A 27,968-nucleotide genomic window follows, 5' to 3' on the forward strand; every position below is an offset into this window, starting at 1 on the left:
GTCCCCGCTCCCCTCCCAGTCAGACACCGCTCTGCTAACCCATCCTTAAGCAATTCGAGATAAAGATAATGTTAACTAGGGGCGGTGGCCCGCTGGAGCAAGCGAACCTCTCCTCCCAGTGTACCTGGCAACACTTGGATCAGGACTAGTTTCCGCACTACGGAACGCCCACCCACGCGGGGCGCTCGCCTCCCACCTCTGCAAACAAAGACTCTCTTCTAGGAACCAATAGCGTTCGCGGCCTCTTTCTAGCCCTCCAATCAGGTTCTAGGGTGTGGTCATCACGCCAGGCTCCTTCGGCCTCCCATTGGCCGGCGTCTTCCTGGTGCGAGAGACTGTGACCAATCAACGCCCGTCAGTCCACTGCGCTTGCCCTAGGTTGGCGGCACGAGCGGCGCGGCCGGTTGAGGAGGGCGGGAGGTGGGCGGGGCGTCCGGCGCTGGCCCCGCCTCCTCGTCCTGGCTGGTCCCCAATATCTAGACACTCGTGGGAGCTAGGGATCCAGACAGGTGAGCCCTGCGTCCGGCAGCCGTCAGGATGGAGTTCGTGAAGTGCCTAGGCCACCCGGAGGAGTTCTACAACCTGCTGCGATTCCGCATGGGAGGCCGGCGGAATTTCATAACCAAGATGGACCAGGTAGGCCGAGCATCCCTGCATCCTCGCGGGTCTGTGGCGGTGCACGCACAGGAGATACCGGAGGACGGCCTCGGACGCCCTGTTCTCCTAGGAAGACAGGCTCCCGCCCTGGGTCGCGCACCCCGCCCGGCTGGACCCAGTTCTCTTGACAGGCCCAGCCCTGTCCCCCACCTGTTTTTAAAGGTTTCTACTTGTTCAAGCCATTACTTTTCCTGAGCACTTTGGCTACGCACTTTGTTTTCCTAAACTTGGGGGTTTATTTTTACTCCTACGGCTGCGTTCTAGAATTGAGATTAGACAGAGATACAGGGTTGAGAAAATTTTTGTGAACATAAGGAACCCTGTAGGAATTATTATATGCCTATCTCTTCTGGAATGAAAACTTAACTCCCACCCACTTCCTGCAGCCACTATTTTCTTCCTGGGTGCTTCCTACGTTTTTCTGTTGTGCGCACATAATATCCAAATTCTTACTAGCTATGGGCTGCTGGAAGGCTAGAATTTGATTTTTGTTTGTATTTAATCGAACTGTACCCTTTGTTAAATGTGTGCTTTTATGATGATTAGTCTAACAGAGATATGTAACTGTTGCATGAGTGCACGTCCCGTTGAATTAATGGGTTACATCAAAAGCCTCAAAATATTCCACCGTATCTTATTTAAAGGTAATTGTTGTTTTGTTTTTTGAGACAGAGTTTTTCTATGTAACAGTCCTGGCTGCCCTGAAACTCACTTTGTAGTCCGGGCTGGCCTGGAACTCACAGAGTTCCGCTTGCTGGGATTAAAGGCATGCACCACCATCACCCAGCTTAAAGATATTCTTGATTGGTGTTCTTTATTAAAGCACTTTAATTTTCTCGTAACACTGAACCCTCATTTTTTAAGATTTAGCTCTGACAAGTGCCATCCCTCTGCCATTCAGCAGACACTTAATGGGACACCTGCACTGTGATGGGCAGGTGCTGGGTAAAGTATGGGTGGCAAGTGGCATAGACAGGACTGCCAAAGAAATAAAAGCAAAGAGTGCATATCAGGTGAGAAGGGTACTCAGCTGCCACATTCCTGCAAGGATGAGTGACCCAAAGCAAAGAATCTCTGCTTTATACTCCAAGTCACCTCCAGTGACAGCTAGTTCACTGCCTTCTCCAGCCACTGGCGATTCCATCCTGTCAGGACCCTATAAAGTGTCACAGAATTGTTTTGTAGAAACCCGAGGAGGGCGTTCTGATCTGTGAGGTTCACTTACCTGTTTTCTCTAGTACTGTTTGTTTACCAGTGTTCCTGTAGTCTTGTGTTCAGCTCCCAAACTCACTCTCAGATGTAAGATCGTATATTTCAGTTTCCTTCTGATTTAAGATCGTCTGTTTGATTCTACAAGGTCTCACTGTGTAGCCCTGGCTGCCTTGGAACTTACTGTGTAGACCAGGCTGGCCTTGAACTCACTGAGTTCCACTTGCCTCTGATCCTCCTCAATGCTGGGAGTAAAGGTTGTGCCATCACCTCTGGCGATTCTGGAATTTTAAACTAGTAGAAAATAAGAATCTTTTCTTCATGTGCGTGTCTTTGCTGCCTTGTACAGAGTAGTTTGTCAATATATGTGAAGATGAATTAGTGAACAAAGCTGCCTTGGAGAAGCTTCTAGCCTTTTAAACCAGGTGACCTTACCTGAGTGTAACAGAATAGTGAATGTCATAAGGCAGTTTTCAGGAGTAGAGGGGAAAATCATTTGTTTTCAGGATGTGAGTTTAATCTTTTCAGGGTTGCCTAAAGGAAATAAGAGCTTCCAAATGTCTCTATGACTTTTATGAATACATGTTCATTTGGCTCAGTATTAATTTCTTTGAGTGCTGACATGATGCCATAAGTAGATATTTGTACACCTGACTTCATGCATGCAAGTGACAAGTTTTCTTCAAAATGCAAATACGTTAAAGGTACTGTAGAAAATTGCCGTTTGGTTGTGTGTGTGTGTGTGTGTGTGTGTGTGTGTGTGTGTAAAGCATATATGAAACATAAAAGAATTGCATGCTTGGGCTTGGGTCCTATTACCAAGATTACACATTTACAAATCCTCAGAAATCCAAATGTTTCCAGCCTGGTGAGTTGTTGTACATTTGAGCTTTTAGGGGGTGAATTTGTCACTGTTTGTTAGCTTTTTGCAGGGATCTGGAACCTAAGGTAAAGAATGTCTGCTTACAGTCCAGGTTGTTTGATTTCCCTCTGGGGAGGGTAATTCACCATCTGGGGAGGTGTACTTATTCACTGCCTTCTCTCGTTCCAGGAAGTTCAGGTTTTAGAAAGTCTTGAACTGTCTGTTTTTAGAGCCAAAATACTGTTGGAATACAGTATTAAGAAAACTCTCATATTGTCTAAGAATATGGATTCACAGCCAGGCATGGTGGCACATTCGCCTTTAATCCCACCATAAGGGAAGGAGATGAAGATAGATCTTTAGGAGTTCATGGTCAGCCTGGTCTACATATTGAGCTCCAGGCTAGCCATAGATACATAGTGAGACTCTGTTTTGAACAGCAGCAGAACAAAAAAGTATTGCTACAAAGCTGTGTCATTTCTTTAGTTACCATATGTTATTCTTCCCAGGCCGTGTCCCTGTTCCTCCTTTTCCTTTACAGTTCAGTTTCCATGGTTACACAGTACTTGGGCACTTTTGGTCTGTCTACTTCAGAACTTATTGAAGCCATTATTTCTATTTCCCATAACTTAAGGTGGCATTAACTTATAACATTCTATGGGTGTTTTGTTTCTAGAGACAGGATATAAGCTGATCTAGAATCACCCAGGCTGGCTTTGAACTCTGAGCCTCCTGTGTGCTGGAATTGCACGTATGAGCCTCTCAAGCCCAATTAAAAATGCATTTTCATTATAAGATATTTCATGTAGAACACTGAAAGTAATATAACAAACCACTATACCTGAGGTTAAATATATATTCCTTGTTGTATTTACTTCTCTTCGTATATTTTTATTAAGAAATTAAATATTCAGAAACAATAAAGCAGTAGACTGTCCAGATCTAGCTCAAAACCTAGCATACTTGTTGGCATAAAGTTGGACAGTGCCTGCAGACAAGGCACTTCCGTGTCTGACCTTTGCCTGCTCACCCCTTGCCGGTGTTTTCCTGCTTTTTCAGGCAGTCTCTTCACACTGTGGACACAGAACTGTGCACACCCAGATCTGTAGTGACGCCTCTCTGGGACTTTTTCCTGTCATTGTGCCTTGTTGAAAGACTTTTGAAACTGAAATGTGTGCCTTTTATTTAGAGAGTGCCATAATAATCAGCTGTTGTTTATGTAGCTCTTGGTATGTATCAAACACTATTTTCCATACTTCCCACCTGTTGTTACATGAGCATCCAGTCACCCTTTGAGGATCTACTGTTTTTGTGTTTTACAGATGGGACTCGAGAGGTGAGTAAGTTCCCTAAGGTCCTGTAGCTATGGAGTACCAGCTGGGTTTTGACTCTCAGTCTGAGTACAGAGCTTGTTCACTCTCTTTTTAAAAAGAGTCACTTTTATGTTTTGGTTGTGTATGAGTGTTTCAGTGTCTGTGTGAGTTTGTGGAGGTGCGTACAGTACCTGTGGAGGCCAGAAGAGGCATCAGATCCCCCTAGAGTTAGATTTAGGGATGTTTGGGAGCTGTCTGACACCAGTTCTGGGAACTGAACTCGAGTCCTCTGCAAGAACAGTACTTGCTCTTAACCACTGAGACATCTCTCCAGCCCCTACAAGCTCTTTATCCTTATATGCTCTTTCTCCGTAGGATAATGAACAGAGGTACATTAAGCAGCTGTTCAAAGCCAGCTAGAGGTGGCCACACTGTCTTGATGCACATAAATGCCTATCCCAAGTGGTTAAGAGACTTTAAAAAGTAAGGTAACTTAGGAACTATCGAGTAGCCGGACTGGCAAAATGGCACAGCCGGTAAAGGCACCTGACATGAAGCCTGACAACCTGAGTTCAATTCCCAGGACTAGCAAGTTGTTCTCTTGTCTCTACACACCTGCTGTGGCACACACTATCCTCTACAAAGATAAGTAAATAAACAAACAAATAGAAAAAAATACTATTGCTGGGCATGGTGGCACACGACTTTAATCCCAGCACTTGGGAGGCAGAGGCAGTTGGCTTTCTGTACATTCTAGGCCAACCTGGTTTGTTTTTTAGCTCCAGGACAGAAGATGCCATCTTATAGCTATTTATTATCTACATGTAGCACGTAGACTTTTTTAAAATAAATTTTTAAGAGTGGATTGTAAGCCGGGCAGGGGTGGCGCACGCCTTTAATCCCAGCACTCGGGAGGCAGAGGCAGGCAGATCTCTGTAAGTTTGAGGCCAGGCTGGACCGACAGCCTCCAAAACAATACAGAGAAACCCTGTCTCGTAAAAACAAAAAAAAGAGTGGATTGTAGGTGAACGTACACATATGAACACACATGGCAGTCATAGAACAACTTTGGGGAGTTTTTTGTTTCACCGTCTACATTTTCCATGGGTTCCAGGAATAGAACTCAGGTCACCAGTCTTGTTCAGCAAGTGTCCCAACCCTCTCAGGCATCTTGGCAGCTTCTCACTTAGCTCTTACCGAGGACAAACCATCCCAAAGTTTAGGAATGGGATTGTTGACACGTGTGCTGCTTCCTAATGCTAGTGAACTACTAAAAGGTGGCTAAGTGGTAAAATAATGCATATGTATATTTATCCTAATTTTAGGAAACCAAACTTAATGGCTTAATATAACAACTGTTAACTTAGTTCACAGTTGTCTGGGACAGCTGGGGCTTCTGGTCTGGGACAGCTTGGTCCATTTCTCCATGGCCTGCTCAGCTAACAAGCAACTTGTGGCTGGATGAAGGGTTGGTTAGCAGGTTAGAGCCAGCATAGGAAAGACACACATCTCATCAGCCTGCAGACTTGTCCTGGGACTCCTGGACACTGGAAGGGAGCAGACCCTGATACCCACACACTTCAGAATTCTCCATACGTCACATCTGTTACTGTCCAGTTGGACCCCACATGTCAGCAGGGGAGCCAGGGGATGAGGGAGGAGAGAAATGCTCTCTCCTTTTATGGCCATATTTACTATGTATTGTACTCCATCACTCTTAATACTGTGAAAGGGACAAGTCCTGCTGTTGCTGCCATTCTGCAGATTGCAGATGTAGATTTCCTCACAGTTCTGTAAGTGTGCCTCCGGGTGCCCAGCCAGGTGCACTCTGTGCTTCTTTCCATCTTGGAGGCTGCTCAGCTTATAAAGCTCAGGAGTTGCACGAACCCAGCTAGCAGGCAGAACTGGTATGTGTAATTAAAAAAAAAAAGGCAAAGACTTGGCTTTTGCCAAGCATTCGTTCTGTTGGGAGAGGGAGATAATAAAAGCACCCAGTGTTTCTAGCAAGATTTTAGGGTTGTGATCTAGACCAGGGAACTGTTTCCCTCTCCTCTATTAAATGAGACTCTTGGAGTCTGGGTGGCCATGGTAAGGGGCAGAGAAAGTGAGGCTTGGGCTACCTGCCTCCCAGGATTTTGATGATCAGTGTGTTTATTGAGCACTTTGTAGACCCCTGTGAGCTCCCCCCCCCCAATCCCCAGTGTTGAGAACTGAACTCAAGGCCTCATGCATGCTAACCAAGTGCTGTGGTGCATGCTTTTCTAGAAGTGGAGGTAGGACGCTCATGTGAGCCCAGAAATTTAGGATCACTTCAAATGCCATGGTAAAATCTCAGCTCAATAAATAATAAGTAACAGTAGTTGAATGTACCTTTAACTAGGGGAAACAAGCAGGAAAATTAATCTCCCTCTATTTAACGTTTCTTTTTTCTTTTCTTTTCTTTTCTTTTTTTTTTTTTTTTTTTTTTTGGTTTTTTTTCGAGACAGGGTTTCTCTGTATTGTTTTGGAGGCTGTCCTGGAACTCACTCTGTAGACCAGGCTGGCCTCGAACTCACAGAGATCCACCTGCCTCTGCCTCCCGAGTGCTGGGATTAAAGGTGTGTGCCACCAACGCCCGGCACGTTTCTTTTTTCTTAAGTAACAGCAATAAGAAAACACTGAGGGAAATGTACCCTGAACAATATTGAGGGCTGATTATTTCTGCAAGGAAGAATAAATGTGGTTCAGGCCAGGCATAGTGGTGTATGCTTTTAAACATTGAACAGACAGGCAGAGAGTTCCAGGCCAGCCAGAGCTATGCATTGAGACAGTGTCTTAAACAAACAAGCAAATAACAAGTTCAAGGTTGTAGGGTGGGGGTGGTGTCAAGTGCCTTTAATCCCGCACATGGGATGCAGAGGCAGGCCGATATCTGTGGGTTCAAGGCTAGCCTGATATCTACAGTGTGAGTTCCAGGAGAGCCAGGGCTGTTACACAAGGAAACCCTGTCTCAAAAAAAAAACAAAAACAAACAAACAAAAAAACAAAAAAAAACCATACAAAACCAGTTCAAATAATGTGTCTTTTACTGGGCACATTAGCACATCTCAATGCATTCCCCCATAAGCAAGTTGTGTGACATTACTCAGAGGCCACAAAGTAGAAGAAGCCAACCTTTTCTAAGGAGATTTCTGGCTTCTGTTAAGTCTAATTCCCACTATTTAGATATAGATGTCAGTAACTTAATCTTCATGTTTCTTTATCATCAGTAAGATAGTGCACAGAAGCACAGTGCCTTACTCACAACCTGCCGGCTCCAGGCTGGAAATGAAAGGGGGTTTGTTTCATTTTTTGTTGTTTTCCTTTATGCCAAGAGGTCTTGGGGTGTAACCCAGATGGCTTCTACTTCTTCCAAGTACTAAGTCACAGCTATGCCCACCATGCCTGGCTAGCTGAAAGTTTTTTTCTTAAGACTCAACATTATTGGTTGTGTGCACACTTTATGGTTTATTTTGTTTTCTTTTTTTTTTTTTCCTTCTGAGACAGGGTTTCTCCGTGGCTTTGGAGGCTGTCCTGGAACTAGCTCTTGTAGACCAGGATAGCCTCGAACTCACAAAGATCCTCCTGCCTCTGCCTCCCGAGTGCTGGGATTAAAGGCGTGTGCCACCCGGCTATGTTTTGTTTTCTAAAACACTAAAACATATGAACTTTGCTACCTGTGTGGTATGGACTGTAGTACCTTCCTTAAACATTTAGGAAGGGTTAAAGGTAATGTTTGTATTGTGTATGGCATGCAGTAGGTGCCTCATGGCAATTGTTAATTTTGCTGTTAAATGCAGTTCATGGGTTTTTGAGGTTTGATTTTCTTGTCATAAGCACACCTGCCTTATTAAAAATAAAGGAAGATGGCCATGCAGTGGTGGCGCACAACTTTAATCCTAGCACTTGGGAGGCAGAGGCAGGTGGATCTCTGAGCTGGATGCCAGGACTTCACAGAGAAACCCTGTCTCAAACAACAACGACAAAAAGGGAAGATTGTGGTGTTGGTGGGGAAGTAGGGGTGGTGCTGGTAGCTATCAACTGGAGCCTAAGTCTTGGGAGCTCAGCCCTCCTTAGTCATCCGTTCCCCTGTCCTGAATGCCCGTGAACCCTGTGTTCCTTCACTGGAGGCGTCTGGGTCTGTACTTAGCCTCAATCAGCAGTGAAAAACATGGGAGGCTCTAGGGACAGTAGCTGTGACATACATACAGGAAGTCCACAGTGATGAGATCTTGCCAACATTCAGAGAGCAGTACCGTCCTTAATTGGATGACTCTTGGTCATTTTAGGGACCTGCTGTTCAAGATGACATACTGAATCCAGAAACAAACAAGCAAAAAGAAGTGGAGTGGCGGGGCAAAGGAAGCACGTCCTGGTCCTGTGCTGTCCCCCTGGGGTGCTGGTGGGTGTGGGCGTTCTCTAAGACTGCTCTTCAGACCTGCCAGTGCCTCTGGCCCTTTTTGCATTCTTTGCAAACCCTGGTGAGCAGCCCCTAGACCCTTTTCACGGCAGATGAAACTCATGGGCATGATGACAGTGAGCTGTGCAAAGAGCGGCTCGCTCTGGGTGCTGATCACAGCTGCAATTTGGGCAGCGAAGAGGCTGAAGCAGGAGGATTGCCATGAGTTCCATGCCTGCCTGGTGTCTCAAAAGAGAAAAGTTATTTAGTTTTTTTCTATGAAGTCTTTGCACATTTTGAAAGAATGAATTGTTTTAAAATCATCTGTGAATATATTGCTTTATTCATTGAAACTATGTGTTATTTTCATGTACTAGACTATCTTAAAGAAAAGAAAGAAAGCCTTACTCTCTGAACAAAATTATGTGTATCCATATTAGGAAACATAGGCAACACAAATAAAAAGGGACAAAGTTCACAGGACCCACCAGGGTCCAAGGTTCTCTGACATTCTAATGCAACTGTGGGTCGCCTACTAGCAGATACGCTGTATTTCAAAAACGACTCCCCCCTTAGATAATTGTATTTCCCATTTCTTGGAATGAGTGAAGAGATTGTGTGCAGCTTCATTTTCCTGCTCATAAAACGTCCATCTAAAATGCACACACAACACAAAACGGCAGGTTTGTGTTGGCATCTGTAGTAAGACATCTTCCAAATGTCTTCCTTACAAAGTGTGTATTGTCCGTCCTTGTTTTCCTTTGCAAAGACCAGCTCACTGCATACCACAGATGACACACTTCTCAGAGCAGCGATGGTAAGATTTCTGGCAGTCTTAGCAGGGCTAGGGACAGCAAAGCAGTGCAGCGGCCATTGGAAGCCAGAGTCTTCAGAAGGGGGGTGAAGAAGCCTCAGGGTAGAAATGGGCTCAGTCCTGACTGTTAAGGGTAACTTCAGAGAGTAAGGGGTTATTGTTTATGTGGGACTGTGTGGTCACGTGTTTAGGTTGGGCAGTTTTGACTAAAATTGGGTAGTGCAAAGACGAACGGTGGTCCATGCGAGTAATCCCAGCACCCAGGAGGTAGAGTTAGAAGGGTTGTGTAATCAAGTTCAAGGCCAGAGCTGGGTAGTAAGACAGACCACAAATACAGAGCACTCAGTTTACCAAAGGCCAGCCTAGCTGAGAAGAAAGAAGATTCAGAGGAGCCTGCATAGATAGTTTTGTCTAGTAAAAACCTCATCACAGAGAGTGACAGCCAGCTTCTCCATGCTGCTCAGGGTCCAAGCCCCCCTGTCCCGCAGTTTGGGGAAAGCAGAGGAAGACTCACAGAGTACTGGTGCTGAAGGGGTTCCTGCTGATGGGGTGTGGCCAGAGGCGGCAGGGGGCGTGGCCGGGACCTGCACGTGTTGGTGAGAGAGGCTCCCTGCAATTTAGCTTGGGCTTGCCGCGAGGTGGGCGCCTATGGAGGAAGAGCTCCGTGCCGCTCTCCCCATGGCAGCCACCGGTAGCACCAAAGCCATGGCCCTGGTCAAGCGCACTTTGGTGCTTAGCCCCGTCGCTGCGCCCAGGACTCCGGGCTCGCCCCCACGTGGGGGCTGCTCCTGGCCCCTCACCACCTGGCCTTGCAAGGATTGGTCCCGGGCTCGGAGCCCAGCTGCCAGCTGCCTGCCCCAGCCCCACTCCTGCTCCACGTCTGCCACAACGGTATGTCTTCTCTGCCCTCAGGACTCGCTCAGCAGCAGTTTGAAGACCTGCTACAAGTATCTGAATCAGACCAGTCGCAGCTTCGCCGCCGTTATCCAGGCGCTGGATGGGGAAATTCGGTTAGTGGCGAGCCCTGACTAGGGGAGGACCGCTTCTCCAGGGTCTCTGAGTCACTGCAGCCACGTTGACTCACCACTTAGAATTATGGGCTCTTGTTGTGGTGGCTCAGGCAGGACTACCCCCCCACACACACACACACTATGACCACATGTTTACTTGCAAATGCCCTTCCAGGCACCTGGCTATCTACCAATGTCCTTTTTGGCCAGCCCTTTCAGAGAAGCGGGTGGGGCGGCCATGCTTATTGCCTTCTTTTAGTCCTGGCACCGGCACCTGTCAGTGAGCAGGCCTGTGTGTTTCTTGGCTTCTGTTTGTCACCCTACATTTTAAGCATACTGAGCCTTCAGAAACTTCTTCTTGTGCACATTGTGCACAAGTTTACAGCAGTTACCCTGACAGCATTCGTGCTGAAAAGCTTTGCACCTCAGAATACTAGTTTCCTGCAAACATTTGCCTGTTGGTCCCTGACATGCATTGGTCAAATTTAAAGCATTCTAGGAGTGGTATGGCGTCCACCCGCTTAGGTTTTCATTTTACTTTTTAGAAATAAAAAAGTAAAGACAGGAAAGCGAATGTAAATGCTAAGTATGACAGGCTTTGGATATCACTTCTTAGGTCTGTAGAGCTACTTGGAAGACCACTTAGAAATTGGCCTGGCACAAGTTAAATGACAGTTACTGAAGAAGGGTCTCACTTTGTAGCCCTGGTTGTCCTGAACCCATGATCCTCCTGCCTCAGCCTCCCCAGAGCTGAGATTATAGGCAGGAAGCACTGTCCTGCTTTAAATGTCATTTAAAAATAATTGTTTTTAAAAAGAGGTTAATGAATTAGTTTAGCAAGTAAAGGCACATTCACTGCCAGCCTGAAGACCTGAGTTCAGTCCCCAGAATCCACATGGTCCAAAGGGAGGACTGATTCCCAGGAGCTGTCCCTGACCTTCCACATGTGCTGGGATATATTCATGCTCACACACACACACACACACACACACACACACACACACACACACACACACAAATAAATGTTGAAAAATATGTGTTTGTTGCCATGTTAATAGCCTTCGCTTTTTTACAGCCATGCAGTCTGTGTGTTTTATCTGGTTCTCCGAGCTCTGGACACCGTGGAAGATGACATGAGCATCAGTGTGGAGAAGAAGGTCCCGATGCTGCGCAACTTTCACACTTTCCTCTATGAGCCCGAGTGGCGGTTCACGGAGAGCACGCAGAAGGACCGGCAAGTGCTGGAGGACTTCCCCACGGTAGTGGACTCTCTTCTGGGTACATATGCTGACAATTGGCAGTGCAGGTTGTTGTCAGTCAGCCCCTGAGCTGAGAGGGAGGTAAATGACAGTTTGAGGGCAGCAGAATGTGATGGCTAACAACTCTGGCAGCCAAGAGTCCAGCCCCAGATGTTAGAATCCCAGCTTACTAATTGGTAATGAGGTATATACCCCTCCTTACCTCAGTTTCTCTCTGTATGGTAGAGACGATAAGAGCTCCCCAACTCTAGTGTTTTTAATTCTGGTAGGATAGCATGACTGTGATCCTTACTGCAGGGTATTGTTGAGAAGTCCCAGGTCTGTTCCTACAGAAAGATGCATTCACAGTTCAGGCTTCTAAAAGATGGACTCTCAGAAAATTAAAAAAAAAAAAAGTGGATTTCCAGACTGGCTCACACGGACCTGTTGACTGTAGTGTAGCCTGCAGAGAGGTTGGCAGTCTGGGATTGCTGGTCAGCATGGGTCACACCTATGGGCAGGTTTGGGCTCCTGCAGCAGCTAAGGTGAGATCCTTGGCACTTTCCCTGAGTTGTGACTTGGTATCCCAATCTGCATGGGTAGAGCTGCAAGAGTTGGGTGGTTTCTTAGCTATAAAGTTCTTAGGTCAGTGCCTGGTGCATGCTCAGGGTTCTGTAGCTCGTAGCTCTTGAGGTGGAGAATAAGCTCTAAGCTTTAGGGGTTCTAAAGTTCATGCTGTACATAGACCTTGCTTCTTCCTTTTCTAGAATTTGCATGTTTAGTAAAGTTACATGGTCCCCGATACCCTACCTAAAGAGGGTATTTGTTTTGTGCATAGTTTTCTAGAGTTTGGAGAACAGTCCTTATGACTTTTACAATAAAGGAATCTACTCTATACGTCTGAGTGAGAGGCACTGGAGTGAATGGAATGGGAGTCCAGCCAGGTTTGAGAAAGACTCCTTTTGGGCAAGGACTGTTTCCACTTGCTGAGATCATATTTTTAGGTCCAAAGCCCAAAATATAGTATGCTGTGCTATGACTCCAAGAAAGTCTGGAGAAATGAGTGAGCTGTTAGGGCTCTGACTAGGGTAGGAGCTGGTGCATTTGGTGTCCTCAAGGTACCTGATGGCCAGCGAATGTGTCTCCTCTGAAACTCACTGGTGAGCCTTGAGCCCTGCTAGTGTAGATGAAATGCTATGAACCACCTGGTTGCCCCTTTTTAGTAGCAGAAGTGAGTTTTGTTTCTGTTTGTTTCTCTCTTCAGGGTCCTGTGGTCACTAGCTACTCTTATTTATTACTGCTATATCCTCAGTTGGTCCTTTTGTTTTGTTTTTCTTTTTGAGACAGTTTCTCAATAATTTGCTCAGGCTGACCATGAACTCACTTTGTATTTTAAGCTGCCCTTAAACTAGTGACCCTCCTGCCTCAACCTCCTGAGGAACTCCATACTTGCCTTCCAAAATACATTTTGGTTTGTTTGTTTTTTTTGTTTGTTTTTGAAGCAGGATTTCCCTGTGTTGCCTTAGCTGGCCTGGAGCTGGCTGTGTGGACTAGACTGGTTTGGAACTCACAGAGATCTACTTGCCTGTTTCCCCAGTGTTGGGATTAAAAGGTTGTGCTACCACACCCGGTCCAAACTGTTTCATGCAGGGACATTATAACCTTTAAATACTTCCTTGTGGGATAATTTTCTCATGGGTCATAAAAATTTAAGGTAGCCTTGTCTACATAGCCAAAAGAATACAAAAATGTGAGAATGTTGAAGTAATTTGGGGGGAGATAGGTAATTTTCAGATCCTCATCCAGTATGTTTGTAAAGCCCAGTGTCTTCCTTGATGCTTGTGGCAGTCCAGTGGGAGGAGAATGCTTGCCATTCAAAGGTGAGCAGTAAGTTGATCTTTCCCTGCTTGAGCAGGAAGGTTAGGAAACGAATTGTCCCAGGTAGAGAAAAGGGAGCTGACAGTATTGTTAGCCATTTATGTACTGATGGGTGAAACATCGAGACATGTTTTTATCTGAATGAGAGACCCTCTCATTTCTGGGAATCAGCATAAGACAAGAAAACAGGGAAAAGATGTGTTCAGAAAGGCTGTAGAGGAAGTCTGGCTCTGGGACACCTTTCTTCAGGGCTAAGGTGCTGTCCGGGTGCTGGACGGAGCTGCAGCAGGAAGGGAAGGGAGCTGAGGCGTTTGTTCTGATAAACCTGAAAGGTACCAGGCATTTTAAATTCAAATCTAAAAGGTTCAAGTTCTTACAAAATACACTTATTAAGTCAGGGTAGATAGAATGTACTTTAAAAGACAGTTTGTTAGCCCAGTTGATAAATGTAAATGTTTTTGCCACATGTGGGTGAACCTCCATTTGCATCTACCTTGTTTTGAGAATAAGCCAAGTGAACTCTCTTTACTTGATGCACTGTCTATATGACCATGCTACCTCATGTTTGTCTGCCTTAGCCATTAGGGTTTTTTGTTTGTTTGTTTGGTTTTGTTTTCTTGAGACACAGTTTCTCTGTGTAGCCTTGGCCATCTTGGAGCTTGCTCTATAGACCAGGCTGGTCTTGAACTTCCCAGTGATGTGACTAAAAGTGTACTACCACCACTGGGTTTGCCTCAGCGTTTGGAATGTACTACCACTCCTGGCTTATACTTATACCATCGGTGGTGTATCTGTACTTACAACATTTGTGCATATGAGGAAACAGGTATGGAGAAGTTAAAGTCCCTTGGCTAAATGAGTAATCAGGATTGGAACCCAGGGTGCCTGGCCCCAGAAACCTGGTACTGACTCATGCTTCTTTTTTGCTGCCTCTTTTTAGCTGGTTTAGGTAGAGGCAGTGGAGGCAGGAGGATTGGGAGCTCAAGGCTAACCTCAGCTACATAGTGAGTTTGAGGCCAGATTATATGTGAACTTGTCTAAAAAACAAACAAAAACTCAGAGGAAAAGAAAAGGTTAAAACAGCCAGGCATGCCAGCATATATCAGTAATTCCAGAAAAGTGAAGGCAGGAGGACCAAGAGTTTAAGTCAGTTCTGGATATCAGACTGAGAGCCTGTCTCAAAAGGAGGAGGGGCTGAGAACAGCAAATCAGTGTTTTAACCATGATCTGTCCAAGGCCTTTCATAAGGGGAGGAGTTTGTCTTTGAAAGTTAATGGAAGTCCCTGAGCCTCCAACCCTGTTTGGGATTTTGGCCTTTATTGTCCCAGGAGGCTTGTCACTGTAATGTGCTTCCATGTCCTTGGAAGGCCACCAAGTGATACAGGGGCCTGAGAGTGTGCCACAGTTGTGGCTCTGTTCCCTGAAGGTGGGAGAAGTCCTGGCTTATGTCACACAGCAGAGCCTAAAGAAGAAAAATGCAGACCTTCCCTCAGGGTTCCTGGAAGACAGAATTCTATCTTGCTTGACTAGATACCTTTTGCTTTCATTTGCTTGAGTTAAAGACACTAGCTTCAAGAAGTAAGTGCTTGGGGACCCTGGCTGATGAAGGGAGGTGGCTGTCTGAGCTGGCTTGTGAGCTCTGCGGGGCTGTGCATTTCTGTTTGGTACCATGAAGTGTGTAATCTTGTCTTTTGTTTGTGGTCTCCATTTCAGATCTCCTTGGAGTTTAGAAATCTGGCTGAGAAATATCAAACAGTGATTGCTGACATCTGCCAGAAAATGGGTTGTGGGATGGCGGAATTTGTGGACAAGCATGTGACCTCCAAACAGGACTGGGACAAGGTCAGTGTGTCTGTAAGCTGGGTCCACATCTATCTACTAAGTTGCACAGTCAGCTGTCACCATGGTGTAGCTCAGAACAAGGACAGCATATCCTCCAGATTGGGGTTCTTTTGGTTTAACTAATATGTTTAAATTGACTATATCCTCATACTCATTCAGCTTCAAGTTGACTCCTTGTTAGTAACAGTACATGCCCTAGAGGGCTTACTGTTGCCAAAGTGAAATATAATATTATCCTTGAGTTACTGTGAAGTTTTAGGTAAATGGCCAAATCATTTCCTGTAATACAGAAATAGCAGTGTTTTTCAAATTATTTTCAAAAATAATGATTGTTATTATTATTTTCTTTTCCATTATAGAATACTGTGCATGTACATGCTTCAGTGTATGAATCATCAGAGGACTTATTTCTTCTTTGTTTTTGGAGTAGTTCAGTGGTAGAGAGCTTGTTCAGCATGCCTAAAGCCCTGGGTTTGATCCCCAGTGATGAAAAAAAAAAGAATTATCTGTATCCAGGTTTTCCATGCCTTCTTTCTCAAATGTCTGGGAAGTTAAGCCATATCTAAAGAGGACTGCTTGTGGGTCTCATTGTAACATGTCCAGAGAGCCAGAGATGGGAGTCCCAGCCTGAAGCTCATTTATAACTTGCACTAATCCACTTATGAGGATGGAACCTTCATGGGCTCCATCTCCCACAAGGCATCTCTGTCTCATCACCATTGCACTGGAGACTTCCCAGCATGAGAGTTTAGACAACCTGAGTCCATAGCAACTGCTGACGAAGAGAGCTGAGCTCTCCCTGTGGACATGGTGCGTCTTTCTGGGGAGAGTGGGAAGAGTGGGGATGAAAGCAAACACAGCAATAGCTTATCTGGCCAGAGTTTCTTTCTTCTAGCAGTGAGGGATACAGGCCCGGCTAGGCGTTGGTAGACCACGGTAGATTGCTCACCTGGGCAAAGGGACTGACAGTAGAAGTGACTTGACCACTTACTTGTTGATCTCTTAAACACCTCAAGAGTTTAGGTGAGTTGTATTTCTAACAGTGCTTAGGTTCAGATCTTGAAATAGACTGACATAATTGAGTCGGTATGGGTCCAGGGGATGTAGTCAGACCCTGGACTCTGACTTCAGCACTGAACAAAACAAAACAAAATGCCAAACTTGGCCAGGCATAGTGGCATATGCCTTCAATCCCTGCACTCAGTAGACAAATCCCCGTGAGTTTGAGGTTAGCCTGGGCTACATAACAAGTTCCAGGACAATGAGGGACTTCACAGTGAGACCTTGACTAACAAAACAATCTTATTGGGAATGTCTTTGGTACTGCCTCTTATACCTTCCAAGTTATTAAATGCATGATTGGTACTAGATCAGTTTCTGAATTTCAGCGCCAAGTTAAAATTCCTGGCCAGCTCTTGGCATAGCACATTCAGTACTAACCCCTGTTCATCTGTGTTGAATGGAAGACCTGATCAGGTATAGCTGAATGTTTTATGAATTATTTTCCTCTCAGTTTTGAAGGCAGATGAATTACAGGTCTCTGTTGTAGAAGTGTTTCCACCCAAGAGCTGTTACCTTGAAATGCATTTTTCTTAGCACTGTAGATACAGGCATGTTTTCCAATATGAAGTCTACAGATTTCACGTTACTGTCAACAGCATACTCCTTGCGGAGGTATATGAGCAAAGCGCTTTCATGGGAAAGAAACTCTTTAGCAGTTGAACATTACATTTGCCAAAACTGTGGTGACCCTTTTCAGAAATGCTGGTTAGGCCGGCTTCATAGTTCTACCTTTTTAGCCAGCAGCTCTGGATGCTACAGTGGGAGGAGCACAAGGTTGAGACCTTCCTGGTCATACAGAATACGGCCAAAGTAAAGCGAGGGAGATCCCGCCTGGTGCACACCTTTACTCCCTGCAGTCAGGAGGCAGAGACAGGCAGGTCTCTGTGAAAAAACAGCAAAGCTCTGCAGTTCAAACCCTAATGCAAAATGAAAAGAAAGAAGAAATAAAATAAAAATAAACACCTCTGGTTCGTGGCCTAGGCTTTGCAGATGAGTGATCATGGGCAAGGTAATTGACCTCTGTGCGTCCCACTTTTGTCATCTTGCAATGGAGGGATGGCAGCAGGTCTTGTGGGTGTCCGGGTTGCATACATGCAGAGTGCTCACATAGAGTCAAGAACACAGTGTAGTTATATCTTAATTGTATTTTTCTCACATGCTTGTGTTTTAGTCAAAAGGACAGCTCAGACATTCTGCTCTGGACTCCATCTCTTGTAGCTAATGATGACTGGCAAGACCTTTCTGTGTCATTATTAAAGTACTTTATACAATAATCTTTTGCAGTATTGTCACTACGTTGCTGGACTGGTAGGAATTGGCCTTTCTCGTCTGTTCTCGACCTCAGAGTTTGAAGATCCCTTAGTTGGTGAAGACACAGAGTGTGCCAACTCAATGGGTCTATTCCTGCAGAAAACAAATATCATTCGCGATTATCTGGAGGACCAACAAGAAGGAAGAGCATTTTGGCCTCAAGAGGTGACTGATATGGGGTTCTTGGGGGAAAATAATTTTAGACTGAAAAATGAGTCACTTAACCCAATGGTTGCAAGTGACTAAGTCAAAATATCCTAGATGACATCAGAAGGTATAGAATACATCAGGTCATTTGCTTTGAGTAGACCATCTGCATCTGGCAGTTCAGACTCTGTGAATGGCTTTGACCTTGTTCTGTCTCTGGGCAGACTTCCTCCAAGTCACAGATAAATCCTAGGCAAACCAACTTAAGCTCTCAGGGCTGGGGCTTTTCCCTGAATGTATTCCTCTAGCTTCAGCTTGAGTCCTTGACTGCAGACCTCCATTAGGTCTGCCAACACAGTGGGATAGATAGGATCAAGATAGTCTCTGACAGTAAGGGACAGAAGGTACCATAGATGTGGCTCATGATATCCTGTGTGCTAAGGGTTTACAAGACTGGGTTCAAATCTCCACTCTGAGAAAAAAAGCAGATGGGGTGCTGAGTAGAAAAACTACAGAATGTCCACTATACAAGACCTGATTTAATTAAACTGTGAACATTGAACAAAAGCTCGAAAACTCAGTGACTATTTATTGAGATCCCTCCAGCATTTTCTTCTTGCTTTTCATAAAATGTTCTCCTAAAGCCAAGTGCTTTTAGAATACAAATAAAAGGATAAGTCAAAAAGTGATGAAAATGTATATGTAATGCATATAACAGATGTGAAATTCATATTCTAATATAAAAGGTACTATTTTATTTAAAATCTCAAATTTTAAAGTTTGAGCATATGCCCAGGCTAACCTTGGCTAGCCTTGAACTCGGGATTTTCCAGCCCAACCTTGAGGTTGCTGGGATTTCAACAAAGAGACCAGCCATCTACCAGAAAAAATGAGCGTGTAGGGTGTTCACACTTTCAGGTGATTTGGACAGACAGACTTGAGAAAGGCTCATGCCTGGCTTTCTCCTTTGGTGACACCTTAATGGTGGAGAGTGGTAAGGGCCTTGTCTGATCGCCACCCAGAAGAGGAATCTGGCTGTCCTGACCCGGAGTCTCATTGACACATTGTGAATCAAGAGCACCAGTTCTTCAGCCTGTACAATTCTGCAGAGTGAAGTGGGAGAGTTAGCCTGACTGCAGACCAGGGAGCACCGTGCTGCTAGTGAGGCTTCCCATAACAATTACTATGTGTAAAGGTAAAGTTTCTCAGTAGGTCTGCTCATGGGATAGTAAGGATCAAAAGAACCACACTGCTTGCTGTGGAGTCATCTCCATTTTATGTCCCAGTGAGAAGAACCGCAATGTAGAGCACTGCTGTGCTATTGTTTGAATGGAAGTTTTTCTCTGCATTGTTCTCTACATCCATGTTGCAGGCTGGGGATGTGACTCAGTGGCACAGTGATTTGTACAGGCATGAGGCTGTTGGCTTTGATTCCTAGCACCAACTGTGTGTGTGTTTGGGGGAGGGGTAAGGGAAGGAAGGAAGGAAGGATGAAATAATCCCATTGTGAAAAAGTTGTAGTAGCAGAGCTGGGTATGTAAACCTTCTTGCAATCCTAAAATCCTCAAGGTTGAGACTGGAAAATCTTGAGTTCAAAGCTAGTCTGAGCAAACACTCAAAAAATAAACAAATTGATACCAAAACACTGAGACTGGATAGGGGACTTGGGGTCTATATGCTTCAGAGGTGGAGTGCTTGTCTAGTACATGTAAGACTTTAGTTTGATGCCTGGTACTGCAAAAAATGCAAACAAAACTCCTGAAATTCTTAGATAAGTGTGGTAGCGTAAAACTTCCAGTTGCCAGTGCTAAATTCATTAATCTTATCTTTGATTTAGAATAACAGTATGTACTCAGTGTTTGTTATCAGGCACAAACTTCCTAAAACCCTTGGGATCTTTCATTTTACTGTTTTTATTTTGAGCAAGATCTTGCCATGTAGCCCAGACTGATCTAACCCTCATGCCCATCCTGCCTCAGCCTCCTGGTGCCTATATATTCGTTCTGTAAGTTCCCCCCACCCCCAGGTTCTGTGAAACAGTCTAGTACTTTCTGCCTAGGTAGATTTGGGTCCCTGTTAAGCAAAGGCTCAACAGTCCCTGTTAAGCAAAGGCTCAACAGTTAAGCCCGCCTGCCGCTCTCTCACAGGACCTGACTTTTGTTCCTAGCACCCACATTCATGTGGGATATACACACATAGACACATAAATGAAAGCAGATCTTTAATAGGTAGTCATGTTTAGTGATTTTTAAATTTAAAAGAAAAATCTTTTAAACCGGGGCAGGCAGGATGACTACAAACCTGTCATCTCAACATTCCAGAGATTGGGGCTGGAAACAGGGCTTTGAGGTCACTTGCGGAGATTGTGGTTCCAAAGAAACAATAACAAAACCCAAAACTAACCACTGAACTCCTCACACTTTGGAAGTGAGGGGTCTGAGAATTCAGGTTGCTACGCTCTGGGGAGGCGCTTGCCCTGTGATGCACACCTGCTTTATTTCCTCCCTACCGTGTTCTGACTCAACAATACTCTTAGCAGGATTGGCCATCTTGGGGTTTGAATGGTTTGCTTATGGTACTGGAATTGATTTGTGTGTACTGGGGGTGTTCAATAGTAGACTCACACCCTCCCTGACCAGCAGGAGGCCTCTGTAGGCTGAGGTCATTATGGCAATGCTTGGTGCCTGCTGCATTAGTTATTTATAAGGACACCTTCCCATGTGCCACCTTGTCTCTTGTTGTCATTGGACCTTGACTAGTTGCTGTAAATGGCTGTTACCTGAAGCCTAAAACAGCTGGATCTCAGTGAGCAGTGAAGTGATTTCACTGTGTATAGCACAGCTCCCTTTTGGTGCTGAGGATGGGACCCAGTCCCCACCCATCACATGCTAAATGGTCTATGCTGAGCCCCTTCCAGCCCCACCCCCCCAAACCTCATAATAACATGTAAATTCTCCACTTGTGCACCTATTGACTTGTTCTGCACTCTTGACTGCCAGGTGTGGGGCAGATACGTTAAGAAGCTAGAAGACTTTGCTAAGCCAGAAAACATAGATGTGGCCGTGCAGTGCTTGAATGAACTCATAACCAACACCCTGCACCACATCCCCCACGTCATCACCTACCTGTCAAGGCTCCGGAACCAAAGTGTGTTTAACTTCTGTGCCATTCCACAGGTATGGAGTGTCATTCTTGGGCTGGGTAGAGTATAGTTTCTGTCTTGCTCTGCTGTGTTCAGGGTCATGGTTTCTTAACAAAGTGACTCTTGTGTATTCTCTTGCTCAGGAGTAGGTAGTGAGTTACAGCATATTCCTTGCACCACATTCAGGAACAGTCAACTTTTCCAGAACCTTCCATCTGGATTTACCCAATTCCCACCATCTATTTTAAACTAGCTAGATCACTATGCTAGTAAGGAAAGCTTGCCTCAGCCTAGATGGCCGGCATGCTGGTTAACTGGGTAAGGCTGTTACCATGAGGCATCTCAGCAGGTCATGGCTCCTGACACTAAGTGACCACCTGAGTTAGATTCCTGGCATCCCACATGACTTATCCACATGGAATGAATAAATAAATGTAATCACTTCTTCACTAATAAGTATTTTTATCCTTTTCTGAGTCTAGGATAGCAATCCTATCCTCTTATTCTTTTCTTAAATTTTATTTTTATTTTATATGCAATGGTGTTTTGGCTGCATGTATGTCTATGTGAGGGTACCAAATCCCCTGGAACTAGAGTTACAGACAGTTGTGAGCTGCCATGTGGGTGCTGGGAATTGAACCTGGGTCCTCTAGAAGAGCAGGCAGTGCTCTTAACCGCTGAGCCATCTCTCTAGCCCTGCCTCTGTGTATTCTTACACTGTAACTAACTCTCAGACGCTTGGTTTTATGTTGTACTGAGAGCTCTGAATGGCACTCAGTTGAGTCTATATGCCTAGCTTAGGCTTCTATCAGGTAAGAATCATTTACTTTTGAGCACAGGTACCCCCTTCCCTGTTTCATCTCACACAGTTTTTAATGTATAATGATTATATTCATAATAGGATAAACTAGAAAATTCTTTCCAGATATTATTTTGAAATGCTTTGGTGTGGAAAATGTTGGGTTTACTTGTGTTTGTAAATAAGATGGGATTGTTGTGGCTGTTGTTGAGAAAGGAGGGAGCTGCAAAGAGAGTCTGCCAGCCTCCTGGGTGGTGCTGCTTGACTGGTGCAGGCTGGCTCTTTGGCACTTGTGTTTTCCACCCAAAGGCTTTGCTACGGTGAGTGTTTGCAACAGTGCCTTTTGTTACATCTTCCTGACCTGAGATTTCTCCCTCTCCTGTTAACTGTAGGTAATGGCCATCGCTACGCTGGCTGCCTGTTATAACAATCAGCAAGTTTTCAGAGGAGTAGTGAAGATTCGGAAGGGACAAGCAGTTACCCTCATGATGGATGCCACCAACATGCCAGCCGTCAAAGCTATCATACACCAGTACATAGAAGAGGTGGGTTTTTAGTTCATTTTCTGAGTAATCCGTAGCTGTTTTTATGCATTAAATCATGCCACTGTTTAACCAGATCATGTTTGGATAGTAGATAGTCCTCACTACTTAGTGTTATAGCCTAAATAGAATAGTTGGTATCCCTTATTAGAAAATAATAGCCCTACAGGACCCGTGATGACATAAGAGAAGCAAGGCTGTCCTCCAAAGCCTCCAGGAAACCAGCCAAGCTTATTTGATGGGTGAAAGATGTGCGGTAGAGGCTTTTGGAAGTTAATGCAGAGCGTGGCTGAGTGAATCTCATATTTGAAATGCTCATGTCACAGATCTCATTTGAAAAACTCCAGGAGGGAGTGTAGACAGAGTAAGGCTGTTAAGTTGCAATCAATTCTCAAGTGTTTGTTTTTTTCTGCAACTCTCATTTCAAATGCCAAAACTGCCTTATAAAGCAACACATACCTCCCCAGGCTTGCATAGCAGGTAATATGTGACTGGGGCATAGTGTCTGCTCAGGCTGGCCTTGAACTCACTGGTCCCTCCAGGTGCAATTTGGGGATTACCTGGTTTACTGATCACTAATTTTAGAAAATCAGTTTTGAAAACCTTCATGGGCATTAAAGTTCATTTTTTATTTTATTTGTGTTTTTCTTGACTATTAGAATTAAGTGCTGCTGGTGGGTTGAGTTTGAGGCCAAAGGTGGCACAGTTGTTTTTGTGAACACTACTGTTGTAACTCAGTCACTGTGTTCTCTCCTTGTCTAGCTGCTTTTGCAACTTCAGGGCAGAGTTGAATAGTTACGACACAGTAGCCCAGAAAGCTAAAAATAACTTCAGGCCCTTTAAGAGAAAGCTCGCTGATTTCCAATCCAGGGTTTCTAATTTTCTTTAAGGTTACTCCAGAGAAATGCAAGGTTAAGGATGTATTAATATTTAAGTTTATTTGATGCAGAAAAGTTTTGAAATTGTAAAGTTCAAATAATAAAATCTAACCTCTAATATTAGCCTTAATGAAAATTTCCCAGTGATATTTTTATAATGAAGACTTGCAGCTGGAAATACAACTCAGCAGGTAGTGTTGGCCCAGCATGCACAAAGCCCGAGGTTTGATCCCCAGCACCCACCCTGTAAACCTGCCATGGTGGAACATGGCTATAATCCCAGCATTGGGGAGGGGGAGGCAGGAGGATCAGGAGTTGAAGGTGTCCTCCTCACCTGCATAGCAGGTTTGAGGCCAGCCTGAGCGACCTGAGTGAGACTGTCTCAAAATCAGTCAGTCAGTCAAGACTTATACAAGGTCTACAGGTAAGCTGACCTGCTGGTGTCTAGATGCCACTTGGAGCCAACCCTGTTTGTCCTCACAGATCACTTCTGCCCTTGTAGGAAAGGAGGACATGTTTCTTGTGCAGTCTGTCTCCTCAGTTGTACTGAGACAGTACCAGGAAAGGGCTTCCCAGAGACCACGAATGCCTACAGAGAGGTGCAGTAAAGGCTCACGTCCTTCTGAGCAGGTGGACAGACCGACCGCTCAGCAGTGACCAGAGCAGCCTCACTCAGGACAGCCCTCGAACCTGTTGGCAGGGAACTCTTCCTCCTATTTTTGGATAGAAGTAAAGTGTGGGCAAACACCTGGAAACTTCCATTCCCTACTCTGCCAACTAAATTCCTTGGCAAGAGCCATTGCTTTTAATGCTCCTGCGCCTTCTGACTCCCTCCATGTGGCTGCTCTGGGCCTTCTTAACTGTACAGATTAGCACCTGGGTGTGTATAACCCGGAAGAGTGAGAAATAATCTGGCGGCCTTTGATAAGAGACCCGAAAACCAGTTTGTTTTAAATCACCCCCCTCAAGTCATTTGATGCCCTTTGCTTTCCTGTCTTCGGTGATGCTTGTCTCCTGTTTAACCTCTCCTCTTCCTGCTCCTGAGCCTTTCTGCTTCTACTTACTCTTTAGATGGTGGATTGCTTGGCATTATGTCTTGATTTCACTCATTTTCCTATCATGTAGATATTTCATGGCTATTACCCAGCTAATGCCTTGGACAAGAACTCTAGTTGTTACTGACATTGCCATCTATCTTAATCATGAAATTCCTGGGACATCCTAGAGCCCTTGCATGTCCAGAGATCCACCACCCTCTTCCGGTCTCTGTGGGCAGTGTACACACAGTACACAGACATACATATAAGCAAAACACCCATGCACATAAAATAAAAATAAATCCTTTAAAATAAAAATAAAACGGGCTGCGGCTGGAGAGGTGACTAAGTGGTTAGGAGCACTTGTTGCTATTAAGGGGACCCAGATTTGATTGCAGCACCTGTATGGTAGCTCATAAACATCCATAACGCCGGTTCCAGGGGATCCAACAGGCACAGACATGGTGCACATACTTGCACATAGGCACAGCATTGATACATATAAAGCAAAACAAATCTTAAAATTGTTTAATAATAATAATCAGCTGAAAGGACCAGAGAAATAGCTCAGTGGGTAAAAAGCACCTGCTACTAAGCCTGAGTATGATCCCTAGAACCCACTTGATAGAAAAAGACCATCAACACTTGTGCAATGGCATGCGTGTGCTCATACATAAATATGTAATCAATACAATAGCAGTAATAATAAATAATTTTATTTCAAATTTTCATTATACAGTGGATATTTTTTCCACAGAAGTATCTGATATTCTTACCACAGAAAATCAGAAAGAGGTGATACTAAAGCTTTAATTCTTTAATAGTTTTCTTTTTCTTTCTCTTCCTCTCTCTTTTTGTTCAAGACAGGGTTTCTCTGTATTGCTCTGTAGCCTGTCCTGGAACTTGCTCTGTAGACCAGGCTGGCTTCGAACTCACAGAGATCCTCCTGCCTCTGCCTGAATGCTGGGATTAAAGGCATGCACCACCACCGCCCAGCTAATATTTTTCTTTAAAGCCAGGGCTTTGCTATGCTGCCTGGGATTACATGCATACAGTACTGCACTTAACTTTTTTTTGTAAAGATACATTTTTGTTATGTGTATGAATATTTTTCCTGCATATATGTATGTGCACCAAGTGTGTGTGTGGTGCCTGAGGAGGTCAGAGGGGGCATTTTGAGTCCCCTAAAAGTTAAGTGTAGAGGGCTGGAGAGATGGCTCCGTGGTTAAGAGTGCGGTGCCTGAGGAGGTCAGAGGGGGCATTTTGAATCCCCTAAAAGTTAAGTGTAGAGGGCTGGAGAGATGGCTCCGTGGTTAAGAGTGTCTGTGGCTGAAGCAGAGAAGCTGGGGTTCAGTTCCCTGCATCCACACCAAGAGGCTCATAGCCACCTGTAATTCTAGGCCCAGCTGATTGGATACTTACTTCTGGCCTGTTCATACATTCGCACAGATATACACACATAAAAAATAAAATAATTTAGAACTATAAAAAAATTCTGCTTATAACAGCACCAGAAAAACCCCTCACACTCCTTATTAACCCACAGGCTGGGGCTGGTCATTCCAGTTCTCAAGGGTGTGCCTTGAAGACGACAGGACTGGTCTCTTCATTTTATTCTTTCTTTTACTCCCTGGTTCTGGATATAGAAGGTTTACATGACTATGCACTTACATGATGTGTTGCCTTGCCACAGGCCCCAAATAGTAGGGTGATCAGTCATAGGCTGCACCTCCAACACTCGCCCAAAGTATCCCATTCTCTTTGTAAGTGAATTCGGATAGTCCACTGTAGTGATGCAAAGCCAGTATGTCTACCAGTGGGGTGTCAAAACTAAATGCTACAACCCGCATTCACCCTTCATGTGTCCTGGTTTCTTCTGTAGAATGAAGTCCTGCATTTCTGGGTCAGAAGTAATCCTGCATTACCAGGAACTCTGCCTGGAACTGCAGTTTCAGATGCTGTGAGCCTCCATATGGATGATGTGAACAGATCTCTTAACTGCTGAGCCACCTCTCCAGCCCTGGGTCCTGTTCATTTTTAAATGATCTCACCATATAGCCCAGGCTGTGCTCAACTCACCATCCTCCCAAGTGCTTAAATGATGAAATGTACACCATGTACCAGGCTAAAAATCTGTAAAATGCTTGTTCCGTCCTCCCTCATGCCCCAGTTCTGGCTCAGATTGTCATCACTTGTTGCCAGTCACCTGTCAGTTTGACTCAGTTGACACTTGGGGGTATGGAAGAGACTGGTGAGGGTATACAGAGGTGCCATGTGGAAGGTGTGAGGAAGGAGAAAGAAGTGGCAATGTCACTGCATATGTGGAGAGTGGTACCCAGTGGCCTGTGCATTTGGAGAGGGTGTGGCCCAAGTCACCCCATGTCCACAGTAAGGAGCTCAGATAGTCTGCAGGTAATGGGGGAGGGCAGGCGCGGGGGTCAGTGAGAACAGGCTGTACATCTCTGTTGACCGTGTGAACAGGTGAGTGGATTTGGGGCTCAGATGGGAGTCACGAAGGGCATGCCTGGACTGTGGTGGCATGGATGTGGCAGGAGAGCGGGACTGCTGAAGTACAGGTTGCTGTAAGGGGCAGTGTGGAGGAGGTCCTTGCGGGACTGCCGGCGATATGATCTCTGTTTTTCCCACTACGTGAGACCCTGTTTATCTGAGCTACTTTTGCCCAGTTGCTGGGATTGGAGTCTTCCCCATCCAACACATGCCTTTGGTCATCCTAACTGCATCCTGCCAGAACGCACTGGCCACCTGCTCCGTGCCTGCCACCTAGGGAATCGGGATCTGAAGTGGTACGGTGGCTGCTCAGGCCACTAATGGCTTGTGGTGAGGTGTGTGCACGGCACTGGCTTTGTCGTCTACAGGACAGGCCTAGGTGGTGCTTCGGCTTCCTCCTTGGTGACGTGGGCATAGAGCATCTACCTGTTGAGTATTGTTAGACCAACCATGAAAAATGACAGTGCTAAGTAGCTTTTCTTCTTTCTCTAACAGATTTATCACCGGATCCCCAACTCGGACCCGTCTTCCAGCAAAACCAAGGAAGTCATCTCCACCATCAGGACACAGAGCCTTCCCAACTGTCAGCTCATCTCCCGAAGCCACTACTCCCCCATTTACCTGTCGTTTGTCATGCTCTTGGCTGCTCTGAGCTGGCAGTACCTGAGCACCCTGACCCAGGTCACAGAAGACTATGTGCAGACAGGAGAACACTGATTTTATTTGGCTGGAAGCCAACATTCACATGCAAAATGGTTTGCATTTTCCTCCAGGTGGATTTTGACTTCCCTTTCGTTTTCCCTACTTTAATCTCTTGGAGAACTGTGTGTGGGACCTTTAGAAACTGCAGAGGAAAAGTCGCCTTGCCCCCAGCAGCCTGGTGCTTGTTGGGTCTTGGTCTCTCTGCCTCTTGTAGCCATTGGCAGCATGCTCACTGCTGCACTTTAGATGGTCACAAGCTCCTAGTGAACCTGGCTAGAGTGACAATTGAACTTATTTAATTTGAAACAGCCTTTGAATACCTGTCATGACTTTTCCTTCCGTCTGGTTCCTGTTTTTCCCATCAGTTTGACAGTGGAAGGCGCTAATCGTCTTCACGCTAGGTGATGTTGTCATGCTCCCCAAGAGAGCAGGTGTGTCTTTCCCAAGGGGAGCTTGAGCATCATCAGTGCCTCCAGTAAAAGCTTTTGTAGCATGTAAGAGCTGGAATATAATTCAGGTGGTAGAACATTAGCCTAATACGCACAAGGCCTGTTTTACTTAGGACTTCTGTTGCTTCAAGAGACACCATGGTCACGGCAA

General features: G+C 45.2%; 1 protein-coding gene across 1 annotated transcript; it reads left to right on the plus strand.

The window, feature by feature from the left end:
• Positions 1–416: 416 nt before the first annotated feature.
• Positions 417–27,866, plus strand: Fdft1 (farnesyl-diphosphate farnesyltransferase 1). The gene is made up of 8 exons (XM_005075273.4): positions 417–636; positions 10,185–10,282; positions 11,358–11,541; positions 15,112–15,240; positions 17,587–17,778; positions 20,760–20,936; positions 22,094–22,246; positions 27,162–27,866. Exons 1-8 carry the CDS (start codon positions 538–540, stop codon positions 27,381–27,383), a joined length of 1,254 nt encoding a protein of 417 aa, XP_005075330.1. The 5' UTR covers positions 417–537; the 3' UTR covers positions 27,384–27,866.
• The last annotated feature ends 102 nt before the right edge of the window (positions 27,867–27,968 follow it).

Source organism: Mesocricetus auratus, unplaced genomic scaffold (assembly GCF_017639785.1).
Source record: "Mesocricetus auratus isolate SY011 unplaced genomic scaffold, BCM_Maur_2.0 Super-Scaffold_100707, whole genome shotgun sequence".
In the NCBI taxonomy this organism is placed as follows: Eukaryota; Metazoa; Chordata; class Mammalia; order Rodentia; family Cricetidae; genus Mesocricetus; species Mesocricetus auratus.

Bases quoted from the DNA above. Each gene is read 5' to 3' on its own strand.
- Fdft1 (XM_005075273.4), top strand. From the start codon at position 538: ATGGAGTTCGTGAAGTGCCTAGGCCACCCGGAGGAGTTCTACAACCTG. The intron at 11,542-15,111 runs GTAGTGGACTCT...TCTCCATTTCAG, and splicing joins TGCTGGAGGACTTCCCCACG to ATCTCCTTGGAGTTTAGAAA. The intron at 20,937-22,093 runs GTATGGAGTGTC...TGTTAACTGTAG, and splicing joins ACTTCTGTGCCATTCCACAG to GTAATGGCCATCGCTACGCT.